We start from the raw sequence: 27598 nt of genomic DNA on the forward strand, positions 1-27598 counted from the left end.
ATACAACATACATAGGCTTTGCCTCCTGATTTGCATTGGCACAATGAGCAGTATACCTCAAGAAATCACCTGTATGTGCTTTGTTGCCTATTTCAGTTTCTTCTTAATTGTTTGTTCACCAGAGGCCCTGGAGCTCAGGATACAGCTCACACCAGCACTGCTTTGTCCTACTGTGGACTCTCCTGTGAAGCTCTCTCCAGCAGATTTAGTTGTCAGATCTTGTTCTGTTTGTATCTCTAGCCCTCTCTACGTTATTACAAAATAATCCATCTTCAGTTCTTCACACAGTCCTGTTGCTCCCAACTACACAATGGATAATCTCACCTCTATGATTTTCCACCCAAAGCATTGGCGTGTCGGGTGCATAACCTTCTCTCTGCTGCTGCCTCTGGCAGAAAGACTCATCGTTCATATTTAAAGGCCGGTTGTGGCCGGCATTTTTTTTTACTTTGAAACTTTATTTCTAATACCTAATTTTTCCAAATTTATGACTTCTTACTGCGGAAAATTAAAAAAACTTCAGTTGAACATGTGGATCCTTACACTTACCCACACACTTTGTTTTAAATATATTCCCATTTCTTTAGAAATTTAACCAATTATAGAAAAAAGTACAACCATGTTTTTACTTTACGAACTATGACTTTAGAGGAGATGAAATAACTTGTTAAACTCGCACAATGTCACACCATTTCTTACTGGTTCCACTGCATTGCACAATCCAAACATCCAAGTCACCTCCTGCTCCATTCTCACCAAAAGCACTTACTTCCAGGTTTCCAGCAAGTGTCGACACAAAGTGATGACTGTACGTTTGTTCCAGTGTTCACATATGACTGGCCTTGGTTAATCAGTATTAAGAGAAACCTGGCTTGGCTTCCTCTCACTGTATCCACCCCACTCTATCCAACCCAGTCACAGACCGCTACCAGACCAGTACTTAGTGTCGTGGAAGTGCAAACGGACGTTATGCTGGCCGTTGAACAGATTGACCAAGTAGCCGCAGGTTTCATAATGCTGATCGGTAGCGGGGAACGAGCCGAGCAGCGCACAAAGGATGAGCAACAGAGCGGAGCTCCAAGCTGGGGCCACCAGTGTTAGCATTGCATCCACGTGGACGCCCGTCAGCCCATCCCCCCCCCCCTCCCCGCTTTCACTGCTCTGCGCACGGTGACCAGCACACAGCCCAGCCTCATGCCGCCCGCCCTCTCAAACACCGCAACCAATCAGGGACTGCCCGCGGCTGACATTCTTATAAGCCGGTCGCGGCAGTTGGGAACTTCTTCCCGCGATCGGGAACGCCACAACCTATCACGACTCACCTGCGGGTCGCGGCCCTGAGTTTGAAAACCCTGATTTACTGGGACTAGCCTCCTGGTTATTTTTGACCCAGTGTCAAAATATATGGCAGGAAAAGCTGACAGTGCAGCCGTTGGGCTGCACCCCACTTTTCCTGCCCAAGTTGACACTTAGCCAGAAAATCAGAACATTCCAGCTTTGGTGTCCTTGATCAAATGGTGAGATTCAGTAGAATATAGATTTTGTGCAGGTTTCAGTTCAAACTTGCATTACAACTCAAGCAAGATCTTTGTTGCCAGATGAGGTATCCATGGATACCAGAGTGTACATTTGATGCACTATACATTAAATCCTTTCTATATATATGTCACTAAGATATTAGCAGAATAAAATGAAATTGACAGAGAAATTGTAGTTGTCGGTACTTTACTGGAGTGAAAAAACACCTTGATGTGAGTTTTCAAGGCTTGTCAATTATAACCAACACTATTTATGCTTGCAGAGGTCACTTTATTTAGGAATACATCATTGCAGTGACAATTTACTTTGAGAGTTAATGTTCTTAAAATACATATTTTTCAATTTATATTTTCTTTTGCAAGTGAAAGTATTGTTGGATCTTTAGCAAAGGTTTCCTTATAATCAGAAACATCCTCGGTGTCCTGTACACATTCTAAAGTGTTGTTGATATTGAAAACCATTTCAAATTACTTCACAAGTTTAAAGATATTAACAAATGTGCAGCAAGTAACTCAGAGATTAAATTAAGTGATTTAAAGCTTGGTTAAATGGGAATTAGGGAGGTTTTTAAAGAGACTGTGGAGGGATTAGGAAGGCTTTTGTAGAGGCCTACACAGCTGAAGAGAGGGCAGAAATGTGTGCCAGTTCAAAGTGAAAGAATGAAGAGTTAGATGATAAAGGACTGGAGGAGGTTATGAAGGAAGGACATGGTATGGCCTTGGGGAGATCTAAATTTTAGATACTGAGCGAATGGAAGTTAGTGCATATCTGCAAGAGCAAGGTGATGGGCTAGTGAAGAAGAGAATATGTGCAGCATAACTTGGACATGTGGATTTTATGGTAGATTATGAGGCCATCAGAGTGATTATTGGAGTAATTAAGCCCGAAGGTGACAAAGGGTATCACTTGAGCAAAAACTGGTGGGCATTATGCCAAGGTGTAAATGGACATCTTTACTGATGAAAAGGATAAGGGATCTGGGGTTCTGTTCAGGGTTGGAAAGAACACCAAACTTCCGTATGGTCTGGTTTAGCCTGAGATGGTGGCCAAGAGGGAGAATGGAATCCGTGGTAAGGGGATGGAGTTAATTGCAGGGTTCAAAGACAGAAGCTTTGGACTTCCCAACATTGAGATGGAAGTAATTAAGACTGCCATTGAACAGCAAGGTGACAATCATGGGGGGTCATTGAATCATTGAAAAGAAGTCAACTTTTATGGAACAAAAAATGGGCAGCATCTGTGGAGAGAAATCAAGTTAATGGGTGGGATTTACCATGGTGGGAGGTGGCCCGCCTTTGGCCAGCGGGGTATCTTCTGGTCTTGCCATTGTCAATGGGGCTTTCCGTTGAATGCACCCCTTGCTGTAGGGAAACCCGTGGCAGGGATGCACTTCGGCGGGATCTGAAGATCCAGTCGGTGTGAATGGCAGGAAAGTTCCAGCCAGTGTTTCAGATTGATGACCTTTCATCAAAACTTGGGATGAAAAGTCATCGACCTGAAAAGTTGGCATGAATTTTCATCTTCTATCTCTAGATTGAGCTCTAGGTCATGTGCCTTCTTGCATCACTGTGTGGACAGTACTGTACCCAGTCCCAGGTTAACCCTTTAGATACCAAATCCTTCTTTTTACCTCCCCTAACTCATTGTCAGCTGGATATTGACTAACATTAGTTTACTGAAGAGTTTGCTTCAAGGCTTACATTGCTATGAGTCTTGTGTACTTAAATTTAGTGTGCAACTATAAACTATTCTAACTTTACTTCATGATTAACATTACAACATTAATAGCATGCAGGCTGTTGTTTGCTGGTACTGCTTTGTCAAGCACTGGGATTTTAGTGGAGATGTTTGATTGAACTTAACTTCTGCCTTTTTTTCTGCTGCCAGGCTCTTGTGTGTGAGAGCTTTTGAGGGAAATTTTCCCAGAAACCTGCTTCTTGGATGAAGTTATTTCAATGCAGAAGTTACAAATAAATCTTTATTAATATTGCTGACCTATGTCTATACAATAGAGGTTTAAGGTGTAGAGAGGACCTTATGCTAGGCCCTTATATATTGATACCTATCTCTGAGCTGATCTTTGCTGTAGGTTATGAGCCTTCTTACATTATAATGTGGACGGTACTGTGCTCGGACACATGCTAACCCTTTAGCTATAAGATCCTTATTCTACTCTGCCCCCCCCCCCCCACCCCCCATGGTTCTTTGTGCCCTTATTGCCCACAAAGCCAAAATATGGCCTTCCATATCCATTGACCCACCATACACAGTATAGAACCATCAAACCCTATATTTACTGTAGGATGTATACAAAAGTTTTTTAAAAGTAATTTATTCATAATTTTCGACTGTGTTAAATCAACAAGAGAGCCCAAATAGCCATTACGCTTGTTGAAACACCTGCGCGCCAGAGAAAACAGCGTTCAGACTTTCTAATCTCTTGTTAATTTCACAATGTTTATTTACAAAGGTTAAGTGGTTTCAAAGGCTTGTGGTATTTGTTATTGATACGCTAAAGGATCAGGAATATTGACACTTTTATTGACTTGTAAGTTAAATATTTTTTGACATTGGAGAAAGTTATGAATGAATTGCTTAAAAGCTTTTATTTACATATCCTACTCTCACTAGAGGGTTCATTGCCCTATTATATACTGTATAAAACCAAAGAGGCAGCGAACTGTCATTGAGTGGAATTGGTGTTATGAAGGGCCCTGGTGGGGTGCCTGGGGCGGTGAATAGAAGGGTAGACCTTGGCATCAGAGTGGTTAGAAGGCCAGAACATGGCATTGGATGTATGAAAACTATAGGATGTGGGTGAAAGGGTATTGCTTGGCATGGAGGTATGAGGAGAACCTTTTGAAATTTTCATGCAGACAAGGACAGCACGGTAGCATAGTGGTTGTCACATTTGCTTTACAGCTCCAGGATCCCAGGTTCGATTCCCGGCTTGGGTCACTGTCTGTGCGGAGTCTGCACGTTCTCCACGTGAGTGCGTGGGTTTCCTCCGGGTGCTCTGGTTTCCTCCCACAGTCCAAAGATGTGCAGGTTAGGTGGATTGACCATGCTAAATTGTCCTTAGTGTCCAAAATTGCCCTTAGTGTTGGGTGGGGTTATTGGGTTATGGGGATAGGGTGGGGGTGTGGCTTGGGTAGGGTGCTCTTTCCAAGAGCCGGTGCAGACTCAATGGGCCGAATAGCCTCCTTCTGCACTGTAAATTCTATGGTTCATGACTGCATTGAGTTGCTGTGAGCCACAACTCTTTTAAAATGTTGTCACAACTCCATGAATGATATACCTATTACTGCAGTGCAGCTGGCCAGGTCAGGAGTGCCTGGTGCGAGTCTTTGACAGGAACCAGCCCGCACCCTTTAAAGACACTCCCAAAAATCAAACAGCCCGAGAATGGGGTCAGCGATCTTGATCTGCCTCCATCTTTAAAGTGGTCAGGTGTCTTAGAAACATACAGGTCCTTCAAACCTGCTCCGCCATTGATTATGATCATGGCTGATCATCGAGTTCAATACTCTGATCCCAGCTACCCTCCATATCCCTTGATCCCTTTAGCCCCAAGAGCTATATTTGATTCCTTCTTGAAATTACACAATGTTTTGGCCCCAACTACTTTTTATGGCAGTGAATTCCAGATTCACTACCTTTCTGGGTGAGGAAATTTCTCCTCACCTCAGTCCTAAACAAAAATCTACCCACCTCAATCCTAATTTTGAGTTATTCTGGTTCAGCAAAATTTATGCCATTAGCTCTGTTTCTCTTTACAGACTGAGCTTGACCTCTGAATTTTCCCAGCATGTTTGTTCTAGTGTCATATTTCCAGCATCCACAATATTTTGATTTGAACTTTTATAGACTCGTTTAGTACTTACAAATTAAATTTAGAAGATTAACTTGTTAGTAAATATTCGGATAAATAAATACTTTGCAATTTTGGCAGTAGGACTTATCATGTCCTTATTATATAATTGGTTAAAATGTAATAACCGCATAGGAAAACACAATGGCCAGAATTCTTCTGCCGTTCCCGCCGGCTGGAATCTCTGGTTGGCATGGAGTATCTTCAATGGTAATTCCCATTGATAGCGGTGGGAACAGAAAATCCCGCCACCAGCGAACGGCACGCCACCTCCCACTGCCGAGAAACATATGGCTGGGAGGCCGGATAATCCCACCCAATGATAATTCCACTTATGTTTATTTTAAATGAATGTCTATATAAATTGTCCTGATAAAACTTGTGGGCGTACCCAAAAAAAGTCACAATGTTCATGTGTATGCGTCTTCTAATGCAATAATGGGAACAGTGCTATTGATGAAAGGCTGTTGCCCTCCCAGAATACACTTTTTATGAAATTGACACTATTGTGTGAACTACATTCGTGTTCTTTTACTCCCTTTAATTATCCTGTCTGTTAAAATTAAAATCAAATAAACGTCTTTCTTTTTAAAAAAAAGTATTTTTATTAAAGCATTTGAAAATTTTAATAAAAATAACATAGACAATGACAAAATAAACGTCTTTCTATATGTCATTGTAATCGGCGGTCCCTCAAAGTTGAGGATGATGACGGTCAGGTTTGTTGAGTCTTTAGATGCCTGAGGAACCGATTCTGGATCCACAAATTCTTCTACAGTGGAGGCATGTCGCGCGGAGAGTGGATATTTCAGTCACGATTGGCTCCTTCTCCTTCCTGTGCTGCCACTGTTCTACCTTGCTGTCAATTCGCTGGGCCTTGAAGCGACTTATGCCTTGATGAACCAGGCGGAGCCATTCTGAGCAATCCACAGTCTTCTCCTCCCAGTCAGTGGTGTTAAAGCCTCCATGCTTTAGGGTGACCTTGAACATATCCATATGCCTTTTCCTTTAGCCGCCATTAGAGCGTTGACCAACAGAGAGGTGGGAGGTGGTTTCCGGCCAACTGGAAGCAGTACCTCCCCCATTGGAATTGGTTCTGTAGGAGTAGGGCTCAATGCTGTTCTTTAAGTTAGGAGCAAAAGGGATGGACTTATGAATCCACCTCTGACAATTTTGAGACACTTAAATAAGTAACTCAATATTTAAAGCAGCAAACAAGTGTTGGCCATTATATTAGGTGCAAGAGAGTAGGATGTGATGTGTTATGTACTCTGGGATAACACAGGCTGCAACTGGATGCAGCTTTAACCAAAAGATACTCCAGACCTTGAAGTTAGTTCAATCTGACTTATTGAAACATTAGCACAGTTAGCACAGTTCTCTACGAGTTCGACTCTCTACTAATCGAAGTGTGGTTACTCTGTCTGACTGAATCAGACTAGCACTAAGGCACGTGGTGGAGGTGTGAGATTGTAACAACACCCTGACTGACTCTCTAGATGTTCATCAGTGGAAAAAGGCAGAGTGTCAGTGCCTCGTATCTTTTATAGTGAGATACAACCCCTGAGTGTCTTACCTGCTCATTGTTCAGGTCCTGTTCTCTGTGTTCATTAGCTGCCTGTCTGTGTATCATTATCTGCATGTCTGCATATCATGACATCTCCCCCTTTTTAAAAATGTTTTGTTGGCACATGGGAACGTACTTACATGTGATGGCATATATTAACATATTTACAAGCAGTGGCATATGTGAACATATTACATGTGAAGACAGCTGTCCAATGTGAGAAAACAGAACATAGCAAACAAAACAAATGTTCAGAAGTCCAGTCTCTGGGGCTTGCGTCTGATCCTTGTCGACCGCTGGAGAGGAGGTGGTGGGGACGACTGCGCCTTGACAGGTGGGATGGAAGCCTGACTGGTGGTGCAGACCTGCACAAGGCTGTATAGTGTCCAGGCTTCCCGCAGTTTAAACATCGCCTGCCTCTTGCAGGGCAGTGTTTCTTTAAGTGGGTGTTGCCGCAGTTCGAGCACATCATGACATCAGCGTACGACACTCCGCACGTCGTTGCACATGTGCAGTGCAGGTGTCGGCCGCTTCATTATCCCATTCGCATCGCTCATGCGTGGGATCCTGGGAAAAGTACGCAAAATGGCCACTTTCATCAATGCTGAGGCGCTGCATCCGGGAGATGGCCTGCACACTCTGCCTTGTGGGGGGCAACTTTCTCATTTTCGGCTGATTTGTACTGGGCATAACGATTTTTGGCGTGCTTTTGCACTGTGTATGTTTCAAGCGCGACTGGCAGGGTTATATGCTTGATTTTCAGTAGCTGCTCTCTCAGAGGATCAGAGTGAACTCCAAAAATTATTTGGTCTCTGATCATGGAGTCAGCAATATCACCAAAGTTGCAGGACAGCGCTAGCAGGCGGAGGTTAGTTAAGAAGGAGTTGAAAGATTCATCTTTACCTTGTAGACGCTGTTTGAATATGTAGCGCTCGAAGATTTCATTAGTGTCCACTTCACAGTGACTGTCAAGCTTGTCCAGGATGGTCTGAATCTTTGTCTTGTCCTGGCCTTCGGTGAAATGAAAAGAGTTGAAGAGTTTGATGGCTTGATCGCCCGCTGTTGAGAGGAGAAGCGCGATCTTCCTTGCATCAGACGCATCCACGAAGTCTAAAGCTTCGATGTACAGCAGAAACTTTTGCTTAAATGTCCGCCAGTCGGCACTGAGATTACCGGAGGTCCTGAGCTGGTGAGGAGCCTGAATCTTCTCCATGGTGCCGGGATACATTCGCTGGTCGTCACGGAACGGACTGAGGTAAACCACCTAGATTAAGCAGTCTCCTGGTTGCATGATGTGTTATGTACTCTGGGATAACACAGGCTGCAACTGGATGCAGCTTTAACCAAAAGATACTCCAGACCTTGAAATTAGTTCAGTCTGATTTATTGAACCAGTAGCACAGTTAGCACAGTTCTCTATGAGTTCGACTCTCTGCTAACCTGTGTGGTTACTCTGTCTGACTGAACCAGACTTGCTTTTAGCCACGTCCTGGAGGTGTGATACTGTACATACACCCTGACTCACTCTGTAGATGTTCATCAGTGGAAAGAGGCAGCGAGTGAGTGCCTTGTGCCTTTTATAGTGAGATACCACCTCTGAGTGTCTTGCCTGCTCATTGTTCATGTCCTGTTCTCTGTGTTCATTCGCTGCCTGTCTGTGCCTGCCTGTGTATGATTATCTGCATGTCTGCATATCATGACAGAATGTACTTATGGATCTGTCTTTGAAAATTTTGAGACACAATTAATTAACTCAATATTTAAGACAGCAAACAGGTGCTAGAATGTGTCAGCTCATGGTAAATATGCCAATTCTAAGCATAGTTCCACTCTTATGATCCTATATGTCCAGAGGATCATAGTTCACAGACTATTACAGTACAGAAGAAGGCCATTCAACCCATTGTGCCTCTCCTGGACCTTTGAAAGAGCTGGATTTTGTAGTATTAATAATGGCAGAGTTGTCAGCATTCACTATTAGGATACAATAAAACTGACAGCTACTTCTGGCATCTTCACAAGGGCAATTAAACGTGTAAATCCAAACATTTCAGTCAGTGATACCCTGTGAAGTGTTGGCTAGTGTAGACTTGAGAGATGAACAGACACTTCCAACACTGAAGAAGGTTCAACTCAATTTTATTATCTACTTCTAACTAACTAACACACGATGACTGTGGGTCTAAATGATGCTAACTTAAACTAGAGACCGAAGCCTTGTCCGAACCAGTTGATTCTCTCAGCACTTGTAAGTCTGTGCTGGGCTGGCTGAGTTCTTGTTACACTCAGAGGCAGCACCCAGAATGAGCGGGAACCGTGGTGCCCTCTGCCTTTATAGTGTGTGTATTCTAACTGGTGATTGGCTGCGGTGTTTGTACATGTTGATTGGTCCCTGTGTGTGTCCATAAGTGTGTGTCTGCACCATGATATACTGGTGTATATTATGACACCCTTCTCCTCAACAGGCTGCGCTTTTACAGTTTTTACTGATGGAATCTGCACTGAAATCATTGTACTGGCATGAAAATAGGTTAATTACCTACCAGTCTCTTACTAAAGCTGGGTGAAAATGTTAGCGCTAGTTCAATCAGATGTTTTAAATGTACAATAAGTGATCGTTATTATTAAAAACTTCACTGGCCCTGAAATTTTAAGTATGGATGTTTATTCCCTCAGAAGAAAATTAATGTTGCTGATTTTAAATACATTTTTTGTTAGTTTTTCTCTTTTATATCTCTCCCATGTATATGTCCCAATTTTTACTTTGCTCCCTGTTCAATTATTTAAATATTATTCATATTTCTTGGTCTTTTTTACTATGTTTTGTAATCTTCAATTCTCAATCAGAATTCCTCAATCTGAATGGCTGAAGAGCCTTCCCGTTGGTTAATATGCTCACACTTATGACACATCAGTAAGAGGGTATTGCATTGGATCAGACATCCGATTGCTAGAAGTCTCCACTCACGAGCCCACAGAAAATCTTTGGGCAACTGTGTGCGCGGTGAACAGCCAAAGCTATTCCTTCACACGCCCGGCAAAACCAGGACAATTAAAGTCATTATGGAATGTGTCAGCTGTGGGCCAGTTAGTCACACTCTTGCCGTTGAATCAAAAGATTTCAGGTTCAAGTCCCAATCCAGGTTTGGAGCACAATCAAAACTTACGCACTAGTGCAGTATTGAGGGAGCATTGCACTGCTGGAGGTGCCATCTTTTGGCTGAGATTTTAAATTGTGGCCCCATCTGCCTGTGTGGGTGGCTCTAACAGAACAAGTGGCACTATTTTGAGGAAGAGTTAGGGAGGTATCCCTGCTGTTTAGGCCAATATTTATTCAACACCAAACATTAAAAAAAACACACATTACATGCCCATTGTGACATTACTGTGTGGGAGACTGTTGAGTGCAAATTGACTGCCACATTTCCTACATTAAACAGTAACACTTCAAAGTACTCCAAGGGCTTAAAGCATCTGGTGGATGTGAAGAGCACCATATAAATGCAAATCTTTATTTTTTCTTTTCTTTTGAATTGTCCAATTTACTAGAAACTTCACCAATTTTGTCTAAAAAAAATCCCTTTCCTTTACTGGCACTTAAACACTACTTTGAGTCATTGATCTCTTTATCCTGTGAGAAAATGAAGCACACTAATTTATTTCATTGCAGGGAGATGATAAAAGCAGTATTTTTCTTGATCCCTTCCATGGGTTTCTATAGAGCTTAATGATGATATAAATATCACAATCAATGGTTTGACTGAAATCAAATGGATGATATAAATAGTAAGCTTGTTTTCTTTCCCTTCGCCTCTGCTTGAAGCAGTTTTTAATTAACCATAGTAATGCAAGCTATCTTTTTCTGATCAAATTTGTTGTTTCACTCTATTAAGAAGAGGCAGCTCTTGGCACTGATCAAATAAATCCATAAGTAGCATCAGTATTTTCATTCTCAGGATTTTGTTAAGTAGTATTGTTTTGATATAGATCAAAATAACCATTAGGAAGATGAAAATAATGGAATGTAGACTAAACAGCTGGGCATATTTGGAACTATTCCTGTTTACAATATTGTATAAAAGTTAACTTAATGTGCTACATGGAATACTGAAAGGAGTCTTTCATTTATCAGGGATATGAAAATGTGCTTGCTAATAAATCATACATAATATATTCTTGCTTGCACTGATCATATCTATAAGACAGTTCAGTTCATTAGATTAAAGCCAGAGTCATCCCAGCTTTAAAAGCTGTTGTTTTGCCAGATGGTAATCATAGTTGTACTCTGGATGAGAATCAAAGGTTTCAGTTTGCTAAGTTTTACCATCTGATTCATACCTGCCAACAGTTTATTGTCACAAACATATACGCCAACCATTAACTTCTTAAGTCGACAGCATTTTATCCCACATATTAGCTTGTCAGGGGGGAATTTTTAACTCGGCAAGTGTGAAAACTAGAGGATTGGGTGGAATGTTGGTTTTACATTCATTGGAGAGTATGGAGATTTTCACTGTAACTTCATTGCAGTGTTAATGTAAGCATACTTGTGACACCAATAAACATTATTATTATTAAATCAGGCGGGGTGGATCAGCATTGCAACTGATCCAGTCAGTTTTCTTAAGGGTGGGTGAGGTTAAGACATTCTTTCACAAGCAAAAATTGCTTCTTAGTGTATTGCTTCTTAGAAGGTTTGTATCAACTAATCAGGTTAGTTGAAAGATGGAAATGAAAACACAAATTGCCTCAAATACTCAACAGGTTTGGCAGTATCTGGAGAGCGAACCATACTCACACTAAAATTAGGAGCAGAAGAAAGCCATTCGGCCCCGCGAGCACTCTGCCATTTAATAAGATCATAGCAATTCTGACGTTGCATAACCTTCTGAGAGAAAACAAATATTCTAATTTCTGTCCTAAAAGGCCGACTCCTAATTTGAAAATAGTACCCCTAGTTCTGGATTCACCCACAAGAGGAAACATCTTTTTCACGTCCACCTTGTCAAAACTGTTCAGGATCTTATATACTTCAATCAACTCACCGCAAACTCTTCAAAACTCCAGTGGAAACAAACCCAGCCTGACCAACCTTTTCTCATAAGACAACCCACTCATTCAGCGTTAACAGTTCAAGAGCTGAATTCTCCAAAAATGGGGCTATGTCCCCACGCTGGCGTAAAAATACGGCCGTTTCACTCTTGACTTTCCTTAAAAAAAGTCAAGAGTGGTTCACTTACCTGCAGGGGGCTAGCAGGGTCCCGGAGTGCTTCTCGCAGCTCTGGCTCCGGATACGGGCCTTGCACTTCCGGTCGGGAGACCGCGCATATGCATGGCGCCGTGCGCCATGGCAGACGCGGACCAACATCGACAATATAGGCCCCTCCCCGAGATGGCACACGCCCGGGGATCCGAGCCGCCCGATCGCTGACCCAGCCGCCGATGAAGCCCCCCTCCGTGCTCGATCGGCCCGCCCCCACCAGGACGGCCGTGAACTGAGTCTGCACGAGGGTCCTGACCAGCAATACGTGGTTAGAGTCATGCCGTTTTGCCCGGATAATGGCTTGGGGGGGTCTCTGGCAATGGCTCCCCAGTCGCGCCGCATAATCCGCGCGTGAGCGACGCTCCGAGGACCGGCGCCAGGCACGATTCCCACGTAAACATCAATTCTCCGCCCCCGCGCCAAACGTGATTTCGGCGCGGGCCTGTGGAGAATCCAGCCCCAGGTTTGTAATCTCTTATTTACTTGAATGTCTTGATCTCGGCCTAAAAACCTGCTCATGGACTTCTATAATTTTGTCCAGAATTGTGAATATGTTGGTTGATTTTGGGCTGTGGGGAACAATTTAACCATCTGTGCCCACCTCAGATCTAGGCACGCCGGTTAAATAGGCCAAAATCGAGGGCGCGACTCAGTCTTCTATCTAACCAGCCCAATCCCAATGGCGAGTTCTGGATCTAATAATAATAATAATCTTTATTGTCACAAGTAGGCTTACATTTACACTGCAATGAAGTTACTGTGAAAAGCCCCTGGTCGCCACATTCCGATGCCTATTCGGATACACAGAGGGAGAATTTAGAATATCCAATTCACCTGACAGCACGTCTTTTGGGACTTGTGGGAGGAAACTGGAGCATCCGGAGGAAACCCACGCGGACACAGGGAGAACATGCAGACACCACACAGACAATGATCCAAGCCGGGAATCGAACCTGGGACCCTGGAGCTGTGAAGCAACAGTGCTACCCACCGTGCTACCAGATCTGGCCCAAATACAGCGAGCATATCATTAATTTACATATCATGTTAATTTTCATGTCATGATTTCATGAAATCGAATCTAACAGCTTCCCAGGAATTAACCGGCACCCCAATAAGAAATCACGCAGGCATAGTCAGTAGTCCTTTTTGTCCGCCAGAGCCATCTTGAAATATTGTGGTTACAGGGGCAACTACAGCTACTGCCTATTTCTCCTATCAAACACTTCCAGGACAGAGTCCTGTTCTTGCTTATATGCTGACAGCTACAGCTGAAGGCTGTAGCTAATGAGGAATTTGCCTTGTTATTTGTGAGAGCATTTCCCAGCGGCAGGTTGTGTTTGATGTTTGTACCTGCTGGTGACCTGCAGAAGCCTGGAAGCTGCTGTAGGTGAGAGTTTGTTGCTGCTTTTTACTGCCTTTTTCTGCTTGCTGGCTGTTCCTTCCCTTTGGGCTTACTTGCTTCTTTCTGGATGAAGGGAAGGAAGAAGTATTTGCCTTTCGATCTCTTTTACCTGAAGTGCGACAAAGGGAAGATTTTGGCAGGCTACTACCGGGCTGAGGATGCAGGAGGGCTTGCTCGAGCAGTCTGTGGATTATTTTTAAAGGCCTGTTTTGTATGTTGACTGTATATTCTGTTCTGGACTTGTGGGTCATCTGTTAATGACCCTGTGTTTCTGTGGCCCGGTCCTCAGACAGGTTGGTGATGGAAGATCAGATGCTGATACTGCAGGAGAGGAGTGACGGTGGCCTGGCTTGACTGCGCAGCTCGGAGATTACGCTAGGACACTTTAATGGACTACTGGTGACTTTCTATGTTCAGTAGCCATCTGGTGGTCCTGTTATGAGAGTCATGCGGGTCGCTGGTGTTCCTTGGTTTCCTTTTGCACTGTGTTCGGTATATATTTGTCGCTGGGAGGGTGGGCCAGCATTGTATGCTGGTTACCATGTAGCTGCAGAGTATCTTTCTGCTAGTTGCAGCCTTTCCTGCCTCTGTGGCCTGGGATTCGCTGGAAAAAGCTGTCAGTGCTGGAGAGGGGGGAGGTGATTTTTGCTCTTTCTCCCTCATCTGTTATGCTCCAGGTCGGTGAAAGCATCTGGTGGTTGGCGTACCTAGTGGCTCTCCACTGATGTAGGTCTACTGTAGGGGCTGAGGGGAGGGGAAGGGGGATTCGGTTTTGCAATGTTGTCTGTTATGCTTGCGAGATCTAACTAGATCTTGCGAGATGTTGCGATCTGGATCCTGCCCACAATGGGTGGGACACAGTCTCTCATAATGAGTCTAAGAACGCACTTAGACGTGCTGTTGCCAGATCAAACAGCGCCTGGGATCTTCCGGCTTCACTGAGGACACCCCAGCCGGGTTCAGTTCAGTAGTGATCCCATTTGTGGCGGAACAATATCTGGGGGAGTCTCCCAGGCGACTAGAGGTCTTGAGTTATCGGTCTCTGGGCACTGCTTGTGCCAAAAGGGCACATTGGCACTGCCAGACTAACACCCTGGCAGTGCCACCTGGGCACCCCGGCAGTGCCACCCAGGTGCCAGCCTGGATGGCACTTGTGGGCACCGTGACTGGATTTGAAGGGGTTGTGCTGGTGGGTGCAGGGGGCGTTGAGGAATAAGCACAAAGATCGGATGTGGGGAGGGTGCGGGTTGCCAGCCAGTGATTTGTAGGGGGAGGTTTGTGTATTTGAGGAGTGGCAGATGGAATTGATGCCAAAAGAGAGGTAGTAACTTACCTTTGCAGCTCGGTGGGGGACGTTGGTGTTCTTCTAATATCGGAAGCTGGTCCTCCTGGTCATGTTGCCTGCACTGACAGGCTCTGCAGTATTTGTGACTCTGCTGCTGGTCCTCCGACTCCCTCAAAGGAACAGGATGTCCCGTCTCACATCAACAGCATTGAAAAGCCAGGCCAGGTCAGTATCCCCAAAGCGAGGAGCAGGTTTGCACGCTGCCATGCCTGTGTGTTGACTGGAAGTGAGTGGTGAGGGAGCGTTTAAAAGCAGCTCCCCTTTCTGAACAGCAAGTTGCTGAGGCGAGACAGCTAGTAGTGGCGAGACTCACATGGGGGCTCATTTTCGTCACCAAATGCCGTTAAATACAGCTAAGGTCTCGCCAGCGCAGCCATCGAGAAACACCTCACTAATCGCGCCCAAATGACACTGGAAAATTATCCATTAAATCGCACCCATAGTCTGAGCATCTTCAGTGTGGTCAGTTGGCCAGAATACATCAGTGACATTCAATCAGCTATACATGAGATATTTTAAGTTAGCTTCTAGCACTTTTGACTCAGTAATTCTTCAAATAATTTTGAAAAATAAGAGGACTGATTTTAAAAGTAATTACATTTTCTATTGTGTATTTCACAAAGTGTTCTGTGTGTGTGAGAATAAAAAAGTAACTTCTCATTACAATTGCTATTCAGCGAATCCTTATAGTGCAGAAGGAGGCCAGTCAACCAATAAAGTGTGCATCGACCCTCTGTGGATTTTCCTGTGACAGTTGCGGCGAGCTATAGACCACAGGAGCTTCCTGCCCAACCAAAGTCTATGAGCTATTACGTGGCTTGCCCTCCCTACCTCCGTTTGACTTCAGCGTTACCAGAAGATACCACGTGCGGGAGGGGTCGAAAAATCCCACCCAAAGTTAATGCTTCAGATTAGTTACTTTAATTAAATATTCTAGTTTAGCAGTTGGCAAGAACAATGTAATATTGTAGTATTTCCTCTTGTTGGTCTTTTTGAAGAGATAGGAAATTTTGGGTATTCTTCAGTTTATTTTGGGGTTAATGGCTTACATACCTTTTTGTACAATCAGTATTGTTTAATGGTTGTATAAACTTAACTTGAAACTTAACTTGTTTAACGGGTGTATAAACTTAACTTGGAATCTGAAGAATGTTAAACCATTTCCTGTTGTTTGCATGGTTGAAGGACTGATCCTTAGCATAGAAGGCTGAATTATGATAACTAATTGGTGAAACTTGAACATTTTAGTCAAAACGGGCAGTGGCTGAGAAGTAAACTTACAGAAGAATAATAGATGGAAAAAAGCAAAGGTCCATGTAGAATGGGATCATGAATTCAATCTAACCATAAACAGCTGGACAAGTTGGCAAAGGTTCAAAGTAGTAAAAGAAAATATAGAACAAATGTCAGGAAATTCTTCATCACACAAAAAGTAATCAACACATAGAACATAGAACAGTACAGCACAGAACAGGCCCTTCGGCCCTCGATGTTATGCCGAGCAATGATCACCCTACTCAAACCCACGTATCCACCCTATACTCGTAACCCAACAACCCCCCTCTTAACCTTACTTTTTTTTAAGGACACTACGGGCAATTTAGCATGGCCAATCCACCTAACCCGCACATCTTTGGACTGTGGGAGGAAACCGGAGCACCCGGAGGAAACCCACGCACACACGGGGAGGACGTGCAGACTCCGCACAGACAGTGACCCAGCCGGGAATTGAACCTGGGACCATGGAGCTGTGAAGCATTTATGCCTATGAGCTATTACGTGGCTTGCCCGCCCTACCTCCGTTTGACTTCAGCGTTACCAGAAGATACCACATGCGGGAGGGGTCGGAAAATCCCACCCACACATGGTGTGTAGTTCTGGGCATTGCGGTAAACATAAACTCTTGACATTATTTGGCGCAATTGAAGTGATAAGGAGAACCTGTTGTTACAATTATAAGGTTTTAAAATTTGGTTATGTTTTGGGATTATGGTATTGATTTAGGGTCAAATGGGATCATCTGACCTGTTCTGAATTTTGTTGTGTCGGGGCAGTGCCAAAGGACAGTGCTGGGGATCTTCCTCTAGGGTGCTCCATGTGGAGTTCTCGAAGCGCATGCGGGTGATTGTCTCTTGGGGGTGAATTTCCCCATGTGCGTGTTCTTAATTTCTCTTACCAGAGATTAAGCGCTCTGTAAAAAGGGAGCCCCCATCTTTTGAATGTCAACACTGCCTGCTCTTTCAGGCCCTGTCTGCCAGCTTGTCAGTGTAGGACCTGCCTGCAGGATTTTTTGTCTTTTCAAGTGTTGAACAATATTTGAGAAAAGTGAGTTGTGCAGCCATTGTGCTGCACACTGCTTTCCTTGCCTTGGAATTCAAAGGGGGTGCACCAAGCTACTCACCTTGTTGGAGCCCAGCAGGTCATTGAACCTGTTCCTGCACTGAATCAATGAGCACTGATGGTCTCCTGCACTCACCACAGCCGCCATTTGAATCCAGGTCACCTTGGTTGCTGCAGGGACGTTATGGTGGCCAGCTGGGTACAAGATGGGTTTCCTTCTCTGGATCTGTTCTGCCAAAAAGTGAAGGTCCTGGTCAGAAAAGAGTGGAGTGGTTGGATCCATCCCTTCCCCCACTTCTCATTTGTGTGACACTCTATGAATAAAAATGTAAGGCAAATAGGGTTGTGAGCATTTTCACCATTTCATCAATGATTACTGATAAGGTGTGGTGGAGAAACAGGTTCTTTGCAAATACTTGGTGCTGTGTATTTGTGGCTGTGGCTCCAAGGTAGCATGCCCAGCTTGTTTTCTTCCCCACGTTTTGTATCATGCAGTGTTCACCCACAAGGGTCAGCAGTATCAGTGCATCCTGATAAATAGATTGCAAAGGGAAAGTGGATGTGATAACAAGCATGGCACTTTTCATCATTTTTCCATCCACTGAGCCTTGGCAGCTAACGACATGACTGCAGAATATCTGTACCAGGTAGTGGTGGCATGTCGATGCCAACTGCGTGGCTGCGTCTTGACAATCCACTCCATGCTTTCAATGGTTTAATAGAGGACACTGATTAGACAGCAAGAGGAGGCTCATGATGGGTCGTCTGTTCCAAGGTCAGCTAACAGTTGGACAAAACATTTACAGCTATACACTCACCAGATAGGGCAATGATGTCTCCTCTGAGACACAGGGACTTTTCCATTGACAACTTACCTTTCAGAAGGTCTACTTTTTATCGGCACTTGCGTTTCCCAATCAATGCTGGGCCCGCTTCTGATTCCTCGCTACTTCTAGGGTCATCTACCCCGACTCCTGGCCTGCCCCACCCGGACCAAAAATCAGACATTTTTAGAGGTCAGGTTCACAGAGCCTTCCACCTCTATGCACCCGACACGTGAGTGAAAATCTGTGTCATTGTCAAGCAGCTTGTCTGTTGAAGCGAATATGTTGAAAGCTTTTAATACTTAGAATACATAACCTTCATTAATTATTTTTGCTGAAATTTATGGAATCACTTTGCTAAGTAATACAATTAACTTTAGACACATTCTTCGGTCTCAAATTGCAATTTTTCGTCAAACACTTAAAAAAAATGACTTCCTTACCTGGACAATAATACTTAAACCACATGGGCCATCAATGAGAGGACGATTCCATTTGTACGATGAGGGGCAGTAACAACACAAATATGAAATTGGCTAATTGACTGGAAACTGGGAGTAGTGGTGAACAGTTGTTTTTCAGATTGCAGGAAAGTTTATAATGGAATTCCCCAGGGTTCATGTTAGGACCCCTACTCTTTCTGATACATATTAATGGCATAGACATTGGTGTCTAGTTCTCTCTCCTCAGGACCATGCCCTGAAAGGACATTGGAACCATAGTCCTCTGTGATGGTCATGGTTTTCTGCTGCTGTCTACAAGACTTTGGTGTACAGGGCACAATTTCAAAATTTGCAGATAACACAAAAGCTCGAAGTCTTGTGAAGTGGGAGGAGGAGAGTGTTAAATTTCAAAATGACGGAGACGGTCTGGTAGAATTGGTGGGCATGATGAAATTGAATGTAGAGAAATACAAATTGATTCATTCTGATAGGATGAATATGGGAGACTATATATAACAAGGGGTACATTGCTAAAGAGGTACAGGAAGAGGGGGACCAGCGGGTATGTGTGCACAAATCATTGATGGTGGCTGTGCATCATATTGCATAAGGGATCCAGGGCCTTATTCATAAGGGCATAAAGTGCAAAAGCAATCAAGCTATGATAAACCAGGAGAAACCATGGGTCTGGCCTCAACTGAAGTATTGTGCATATGTCCAGTTCTGGGGACCAATTTGGCGCAGGATGTGTAGGCATCAGAAAGGTTTCATGAGAATCGTTCCAGTGATGAGGAATGTCAATTACCTTGATTGGTTGGAGAAGCTGGAACTGTTTTCTTTCAGAGATGAAAAAGTTGAGATAAGATTTGTAGGAAATATTCAACTTCACGAGGGGTCTAGATATAGTAGATAGAGAAAACTATTTGCATTGATGGAAGGGTTCGGGACCAGAGGGCACAGATTTAAGGTAATCAACAAAAGGAGCACTGGCAGCAAATGGTAAAGATCTGCAATGCACTGCCCAAGTGTGTGGTGGAGGCAGTTTCAATCAGACATTCACAAGGGAATTGGATCATTATCTGAATTTTGAAGTCCTGCATGGAAAGGCGGGGGAGTGACAGGGTGAATTGCTCTTGCAGAGAGCCATCACAAACATGGCATGTCAAATAGCCTCCATCTGTGCTTTAACCATTCTATGATTCCATGAACATTTCCTTTCCCAATTTAGTAATATTTTCCTGGTCTCCAGTTTCCAGGTTAGTGCTCTGTTGGAGCTTAAATTCAGCATCTCTACCATAGATGTGTTTACTGTGCATTTCTCAAAACATTTTCCATGTATTTTTTATATTTTGCTCACTATTGTCCTTAATTCAATGATTTACATGGTTCGAGCACGTCAGCATGTTGGTAATCCTTTTGAATTGTGTCACGTTGGGAATGTTTCAGCCATGCGAAGATGTGGAATGTAAGTCTGAAAGGTGTACTATACTTCAGGTAAGATGTCCTGTCTTTGTTGTAAAATTAAATGAACAAAATATATTAACAGTCTATGCTGCCACAAATTAAAATAGGCCATAACTTGCTAGCACCCCAGCGTCGGATTTGGATAGGGTGCCCAAGAATAGACTGGGGAATCTATCTCAGAACTTCCCAGGTAAGCACTAACTTCCCCTGGACAGCTGCACTGTGCTGGGAACCATCCGACAAAGTGGTTTAAACTGTGAACTTCAGGTGGTTTCACCAGGGTGGCACTAATGGGTACTCAGAGAAAGTTAGAATAAAATCTCTTGTAACTTGTGCATATCTATATTGAACAGCCAACCTGAACCCCCATGGGGCTCCTCCCATACACCTGATCCCCCAGGGACTTCAACTAACCATCTCCCATGGTATTTCCCAACCCTCCCTGACCACCCTATCCGCACGGGACTCTTCTCACGCCAAACCTCTTCTCCCCCCACCCCCAATGAACCAGTTAACCTGACACTCATTCCCAAGCTGAACCCCCAACAAGACCCCCCCCCGACATAGCTGGACGACCCACCCACCACAACCTCCAACACCTATCCACACTTCCCCGAATCCGACTCCCACCCCTGATGTCTGACCCCTCCCCCAACCTCCGACTCCCCCCACTACTCTGACCCCTGACACCCAAACCCGACCTCTGATCACCCGCTCCCCGAACACCTCACCCACCCAACCTACCTCCACTTCCGATTTCCGACCCACCTGACCACCCAAATCACACACTTATCTTGGACACTTGCCTTTTCCATGGCCTGTCAATTTCACTGGGCCCATTAAATTTACCCGCTTTACGACAAATAGTGCCATGAAAAGGGTGCGTGGCCTCCTTGAATCCAATGTTTCTGGCTTATGTTGGGACCTGAGGGAACGCTTTTGACACAGGCCCCTAGCACCTCTGAGCATTGGAGGTTCAGCGTGGTTTTCAAGAGCAGGTAGGTGCCCCATAAAGTTTTGTCATTTAGTGGGCCATTGCTTCCCAGCGCTAGTTGGAAGTTATGGCCCAATTTGATGTTTGAATATTTCTCAAATGCAAAAGAGAATAAACTTTGAAGCAGAGACTTCATACGTCCTCCTGCAAACTGGGACCCAACTCCTCCTCCCACCTAGCCTTCACCTTCTCCACCACCGAGACCTGCTCTTCCCCCGTGATCTATCCATATATCTCGGACATGCTCCCCTCCTCTGATCCCGCACAAGAAACAACCCTTCCCAGCAAAGTGGACGGCGGTGCCACCGGGAATATCGAGAAAGCTTGCTGGACCCAATCAGGCACCTGAAAGTACCTGAACATGTCTACCCCACCAAGGCTTCAGCTTCTCCCAGTCAGCAAACCAACATTCCAAAAATAAATATTTTACCCGCTCCAGTCACTTACCTTTCCAAACCCCAGAGGTTTCCACGGCTGAAACAAATGATTCCCACAGATAGAGAACCACCTTGACCCCTCCCCCGACCCCAGCTCGAAATTATGGTGGAGCCGCCGCCAGATCTTTAACGTGGAGATGACCACTGGATTTGGCGACTACTTCACTGGAGTGAACGCAGAGAAGCCATTGTCAACTCCTCCAGGCACGGCCCCTTACATGACCCGGACTCCATCCGTACCCAGACAACATCCTGGTCCCCGAACCAATCCAACTCCTTTCCTGCATTGGCTGCCGAGTAGTAAAACACCCCTCCTTTCTCATTCATAGATGCTGCCAACAGATTTGCCATCCCTGGAGCAGTCTAACATTGGAACTAAAACACAGTTAAATTCCCCTTAAAATTAGCTGTTGCGTAACCAACTCTGAAGTGGCCGCCAACAACCATTCCTTAAAGTTAACATCGTCCCAATTCAGGGATACATCATTGCCTTCCCCTCCAGTGTACCTGTAACCATCGCATAGCCACCCCCCTCCCCTCCCGATCAGCCACCACAGTCCCTGCCTGAAAACGAACCCTCTCACTCACCAAAATTGTCACCCCCGCTTGACCTGTCGAACCCTGAATGAAAAACCTGGCTCACCCAAGCCTTCTACAACCTGATCATGCCCCGCACTCGAAGGCTAGTCTCTTGCAAGAACAACACATCGACCCCCAAACCAATCAAATGGGAAAAAAAACTTTGCTCTATTCACCCCCCCCCCCCCCCCCCCATCCCGCACGTTCCAGGTGATCAACCTTGTTGGGGGTCTCGCACCCTACCCTCCCCCTCAAGTCAGCCATTAGCATTTTGATTTAAAATTCCTACCTAAATACCTGGATCACAGGCTCACCCAAGATGGTCACCAGTGCTACCCCTAAGTTGAGACAAAGAAAAATCCTTGGACACTGTCATCCGCGCATCCCCCACCTCACTCCACCCGCCAACAATCCCCGAGGCAAGTTTTTAAATGTAAAAGAGACTACAGTTTTATATTTTGCAATATTTCTGGAGAATAATGCAACACCCAATGCTTAAGGACAATGATTATTTTTATGTGCACATTACAAGGTGGATAAATCAGACATCTTGCTTTAAAATGTTTTAAATCTCTTGACTTTTTTTAAACCATCAGGCATTTGATGACTTTATTTTTGCATTCTTTGCTGTGGAAATGGTCACAAAAATGGTGGCTCTTGGAATATTTGGGCAAAAGTGTTACCTGGGAGATACATGGAATCGTCTGGATTTCTTCATTGTAATGGCAGGGTTAGTAATTTTTTCTAAATCAATATTTGACATGTTCGTGCAAAGTTGACAAAGGCCTTTAAAAGCTCCAAAAATGTTAAATGTAAGTCAGTGAAGCCTCTTAAAAGCTCTTTTTATAATTTTATTTTCATTAAGACTTTCTTGAGCATACGTGAGATGTCCTTTTGACTAAGTTCTATTTATTAAAACAGCGAGTTTGCCAATATAGCTCCTTTCAGTTGATATGTTCAAAGGAGCTTTGGAAGATTGCCAGACACTTCAGGCTGCTCACAAATTGCTGAATGTCCCCCTGCCCAGACCTTTCTCATAATATCTGTAAAAATTGGTTTCATTTATTATTTGGCAAATGTTTGCAGGCTCGTCTTGCCAAAGCATCTGTGTCCATGGACATTGGTGCATCACATTGCAACATGAATACTTGACAAATCTCTATGGTGAGAGATACTTCAGAAGAACTATTATCATGCTTTCTGTGATACTGTACAAAAGAAAGCTTGCCAGAGTGGCCATGTGCCAACATTGCCTGTTTGGTTGTGCTTGCCAAGATGTCACCAGCTATATCTGTGGCCCCTTGCAAACCTATCTCAGAATGGTTATGATATCCTAACTTTTCAGGGTCTGGATCAACAAGAAAGACAAATGCTGAGCTGTGTCATCTGTTGCAAAGACCCTTCCAGCAACCTTGCAGCAGTACTGACCAACACTGGTATCTAACTTGTCAGCACTTTCTGTAGATATGCAGTACTGACCTGCAGAGTGGCACAGAAGAAAATTGTCTCTACAAGCATCTCATGCAGCACCACCTCAATTTAAATATCCATTAAAATGTGGGAGGGCGGGGTGGGCTGGGGTTGATGGTCAGGGTGCTGGAAAGCACTGTCATTTGCAGATTTCCTCTGCCCTTGGGGCTCCATTTTACTTCATTCTGACCTTCTACTAAATCTTGTTGCCCCATGTTTTGGCAAAACATGTCATCTCTATATCTACCAAAGTTTACATCTGAAATTATAAGTAATTATGAAAATGAGTTTCAAAAATTGAGTGCTATTGGTATTTGAGATTTAACACTGGTGAGTGCTAAAACAATGCAAACCAACTGGGAATGTTTTTTTCCCTGAAGAAGAAGATTCGTCCTATCTTTTATAAACCATAATACTATTTTGTATAAATCTATAGGGGGTGATTCACCGTTCTCCAACTCCAATTTCATAATCGTCGATCGGGTGCACAATCCCTTCTGATGCGGAAATTGGGGTGGCGCCTGTTTGACGCAGCTTTTGTACCCTCCCCTCATAAATGGTCTCGCGGCACGCTGTCGAGACGATGTTAGCGCCTCACCTGGATGTCCTCTTCCCGATGGGCTGAGCTTCCGACCGCGCGGTTGACGTATGGTCTCAGCGGTCAGGAACCCGGCATGGCGGCTGTGGACTGTGTCCAGCGTCACCACAGTCGGGCGGGAACTGTGTTGCTGACTGGGGAGGGAGGGGCATCCGCGAAGGCTGGTGGGGAGTGGCCAGGGGGGCACTATCTGGCAGGTCGAATCCACGCATGGCCGGCGCCATGTTTTATGATGCAACTGCTGTAGGTTGTTGCTGTGTACATGCGCAACCATGGATCCGGCATTCTACAGCTGTATTTATCGTGGAAGCCAGGAGTTTTAGGTGGTGCGGCTGCTAGCCCCTCACAGGTTGCAGGATCAGTGAGGGGCCGACGCCAATTGTTTTGACGTAAAACGCCAGAGGTTCTCCGAACTTAGGCTCAAAAACAGTGGGCGCGATTCTCCGCAAATGCGGCGAGTTGTAAAGGCTGCCGTGAAACTGGCCGTGTTTCACGGCAGCCTCCGCGCCCCCTCCCGGGACCCGATTCTCCCCCCCGGGCGGGGCTAGCAGTGGGGCCCCGTGAACTACGGCATCGCGGCCTTAGCGACCGTCGCTAAGTCCGCGCGCCAAGCGTCACGCCGGCTGACGCGCACGATGACGTCAGCCGCGCATGCGCGGATTGGATGGCTCCAACCCGCGCATGCGCGGGGCCGTCATCTCCCTCGGCCGCCCCGCGGACTGATCCTGCGGGGCGGCGGAGGGAGAAAGAGTGCGTCCGTTACGGACGCACTGCCCGCGATCGGTGCCCACCGATCGCGGGCCCATGCCCCCCTTGGCACGGCCGTGGTACTGCCGTGCCAATCGGGGCCCTGGATGCCCAGAACGGGCATGTTGCGGCCGTTTTTACGACGGCAGCAAGCAGGTGTGTTTGCTGCCGTAAAGGCCTGGGAAGTCGGCCCATCGGCCTGGGGAGAATTGCTGTTCACCGTAAAAAATGGCGAGCAGCGATTCGTGTCGTGGGGCGGCCGTGGGGGGGGGGGGGGGGGGGGGAATAGCGGGAGGGCGTGAAAAATGTCGGGGACGCCCTCCCGCTATTCTCCGACCCGACGTGGGCAGCGGAGAATTGCGCCCAGTGAATCCAGCCAATAATCTCTTTTCTGAGTTTAGCATTCGATTTGCTTTAACAGGTTGATTAAAAAATAGATTAAATTGGCCAAATTTATTTTAACTTCTCACTAAACTGTTTCAATGCTACCCATGGGTTACTCAGAGATGGGGGGTAAATTTGACAGAGCATTTAAAGGTCTGTTGACCTCTGGCAGGAATTTCCAGTCTCGGGGCAGGTGCGATGGGAAAATCCCGCACGTATTCTTTAGCCAATTTCTTACCCATTCTCCAATTCTACTTTAAATTTTCAGTTACTTTGAATTTAACCCATCTGTGTGGGTATTGGGTCAAAGATTGGGGGGCCAGTTTCTCCGTCGGCGGGATTTTCCGCTTAGCCGGCACCACACTCACACCCGCGGATTTCCTGACGGTGTGGGGGATGCCCACAATGGGAAACTCCATTGGCCGGAAAGGAGGATCCTGCTGCCAGTGGGGGCGGGCCTCACCAGAAAATGGATGTGGCGGGACGGAGAATCCCATCCTGGATTTGCCACTTGAAATATCACTTTTTCATAGAAGACAAGGAGGTCAGTCTTTGTGAAGGTGTATCAATTTCCTGCCACCAATGTGATGTAATTTAGATGTATTGTAATGAGTTATTCCTCTTGTCGTGGTATTAGCTCATTTACCATAACATCTTATTTAAACCAGAACTGTCAGCTCTGCAGTTGCATGTTCTCCCTGCTGAAACCTTGACCTCTGTTCAACTTTCACAATTACAGATTAGCAGTGCTCACTGCGTTGTTTTGTTCTCCATATCCATGCCAAACATCAGCTTTGCAACTTGTCACCTTCTCAGCATTTCACAAAAAAACTTGCCCTTCTCATGGGGATTAGTTCATATTGATCATTTTTGATCAGATCACTATAGTGCAACTGGAAACAGCTGGAACCAATTATAGCTAAAATAATTTTTTTCTCTCACTGCTGGTTTCATACAAACTTGAAGCAGTCAATTGTTAAGCTAGGGCAGTGTTCTTCAAACTTTTTTTCCGGGGACCCATTTTTACCAACCGGCAATCTTTGGGACCCATGCGGGCCGACCTGCACGACCCACGCCGGCCGACCTGCGCGACCCACCATTTTCTCTTACCTTGTTTGCTGCTGCCAAAAATGGAGGAAATGGTTTTGGGTCCCTTTGGCCCTCGTACACGCTCCTCCAATGGAACCTGTTGATGAAGGTGAAGCCTTCCGGTGTCGGAAAGTATGGAGTCTCCATCTGTCCAAAGTTCTGAATTTTTTTCCTGTAAAGTTTTATCAAATAAACCCCCGCCCCGAAGTTGTAAAAAAAAAATTGAGTAAAAGAAATGAAAAAAAATGAATAAACCTCCCCCCCCCCCCCCGAACCTGTAAAACAAATAAAATGAATAAAATAAATGTTTTTAAATGAATAACCCCCCCACCCCCCGAACTTGTAAAACAAATAAAATGAATAAAATAAATGAAAAAAAATCAAATGAATAAAATAAATGAATAAAAACCACTGCAGAACTTGTGAAACACAAAGCTGCAACAGTTTAAAAAAAATAGCGGCCACACTGCGCATGCGTGCCCGATTATCGACGCTCATGCGCAATGTGGCCAAATTTTTTTTACATGTTTGCGGAATGCGCATGTGTGCCGATCATCATGCGCGCATGCGCAATGCAGCCAAAAATTTTTTTAACATGGTCGCGGCCGCTTGCAGCCGGCGTTATGAAAAGCCGGCTGCTGCGCGGGGATTTGCGCGATCGGGAGCGCCGCGGAAACGGCTCCGCGACCCTCCCGACACCCGCCCGTGACCAAACCGCGGGTCGCGCCCCCGACTTTGAAGAACACTGAGCTAGGGTGAGAATCTTTGAGAATTTAAGTCATACCGCTACTTTTGTTTTATACTTGTCCCCAAATATGTTATAGAATAATGAAATGAAAATGAAAATCGCTTATTGTCACGAGTAGGATTCAATGAAGTTACTGTGAAAAACCCCTAGTCGCCACATTCCGGCGCCTGTCTGGGGAGGCTAGTACGGGAATCGAACCGTGCTGCTGGCCTGCTTGGTCTGCTTTAAAAGCCAGCGATTTAGCCCAGTGAGCTAAACCAGCCCCTACTTCAACTAAGTTTTTAAAACTTGATTTGTTCAGAGGAACTTTATGGGTAATGCTTTGCTACTGTGATACATGGAGGGTGTTTTTCTTCACCATTTGTTGCAAACATAGGAACATCAGAACATAGAAAATAGGAGTAGAAATAGTCTCTTATTATAAATAAACACATCAACAGAGGTTAAACAAAGAGGACAGTACAACATTTTATACAAGGATGCCACTAGCT

At 45.0% G+C, this 27598-nt stretch overlaps 1 protein-coding gene across 4 annotated transcripts in view; it reads left to right on the forward strand.

Annotated features, from left to right (window-relative positions):
• Window positions 1-27598, forward strand: part of cacna1ha (calcium channel, voltage-dependent, T type, alpha 1H subunit a) — an 806165-nt gene that overhangs the window by 364756 nt on the left and 413811 nt on the right. For 3 of the 4 annotated variants that reach the window (XM_038819421.1, XM_038819419.1, XM_038819420.1), the window contains exons 3-4: window positions 19980-20091; window positions 22668-22801. The exons of the other annotated variant lie outside the window; for it this stretch is intronic. In XM_038819421.1, the coding sequence (XP_038675349.1) occupies window positions 19980-20091; window positions 22668-22801 (246 nt within the window). The remainder of the gene's footprint in view (window positions 1-19979; window positions 20092-22667; window positions 22802-27598) is intronic. 4 annotated transcript variants of the gene reach the window in all.

This window comes from Scyliorhinus canicula, chromosome 15, assembly GCF_902713615.1.
Source record: "Scyliorhinus canicula chromosome 15, sScyCan1.1, whole genome shotgun sequence".
Taxonomy (NCBI): Eukaryota; Metazoa; Chordata; class Chondrichthyes; order Carcharhiniformes; family Scyliorhinidae; genus Scyliorhinus; species Scyliorhinus canicula.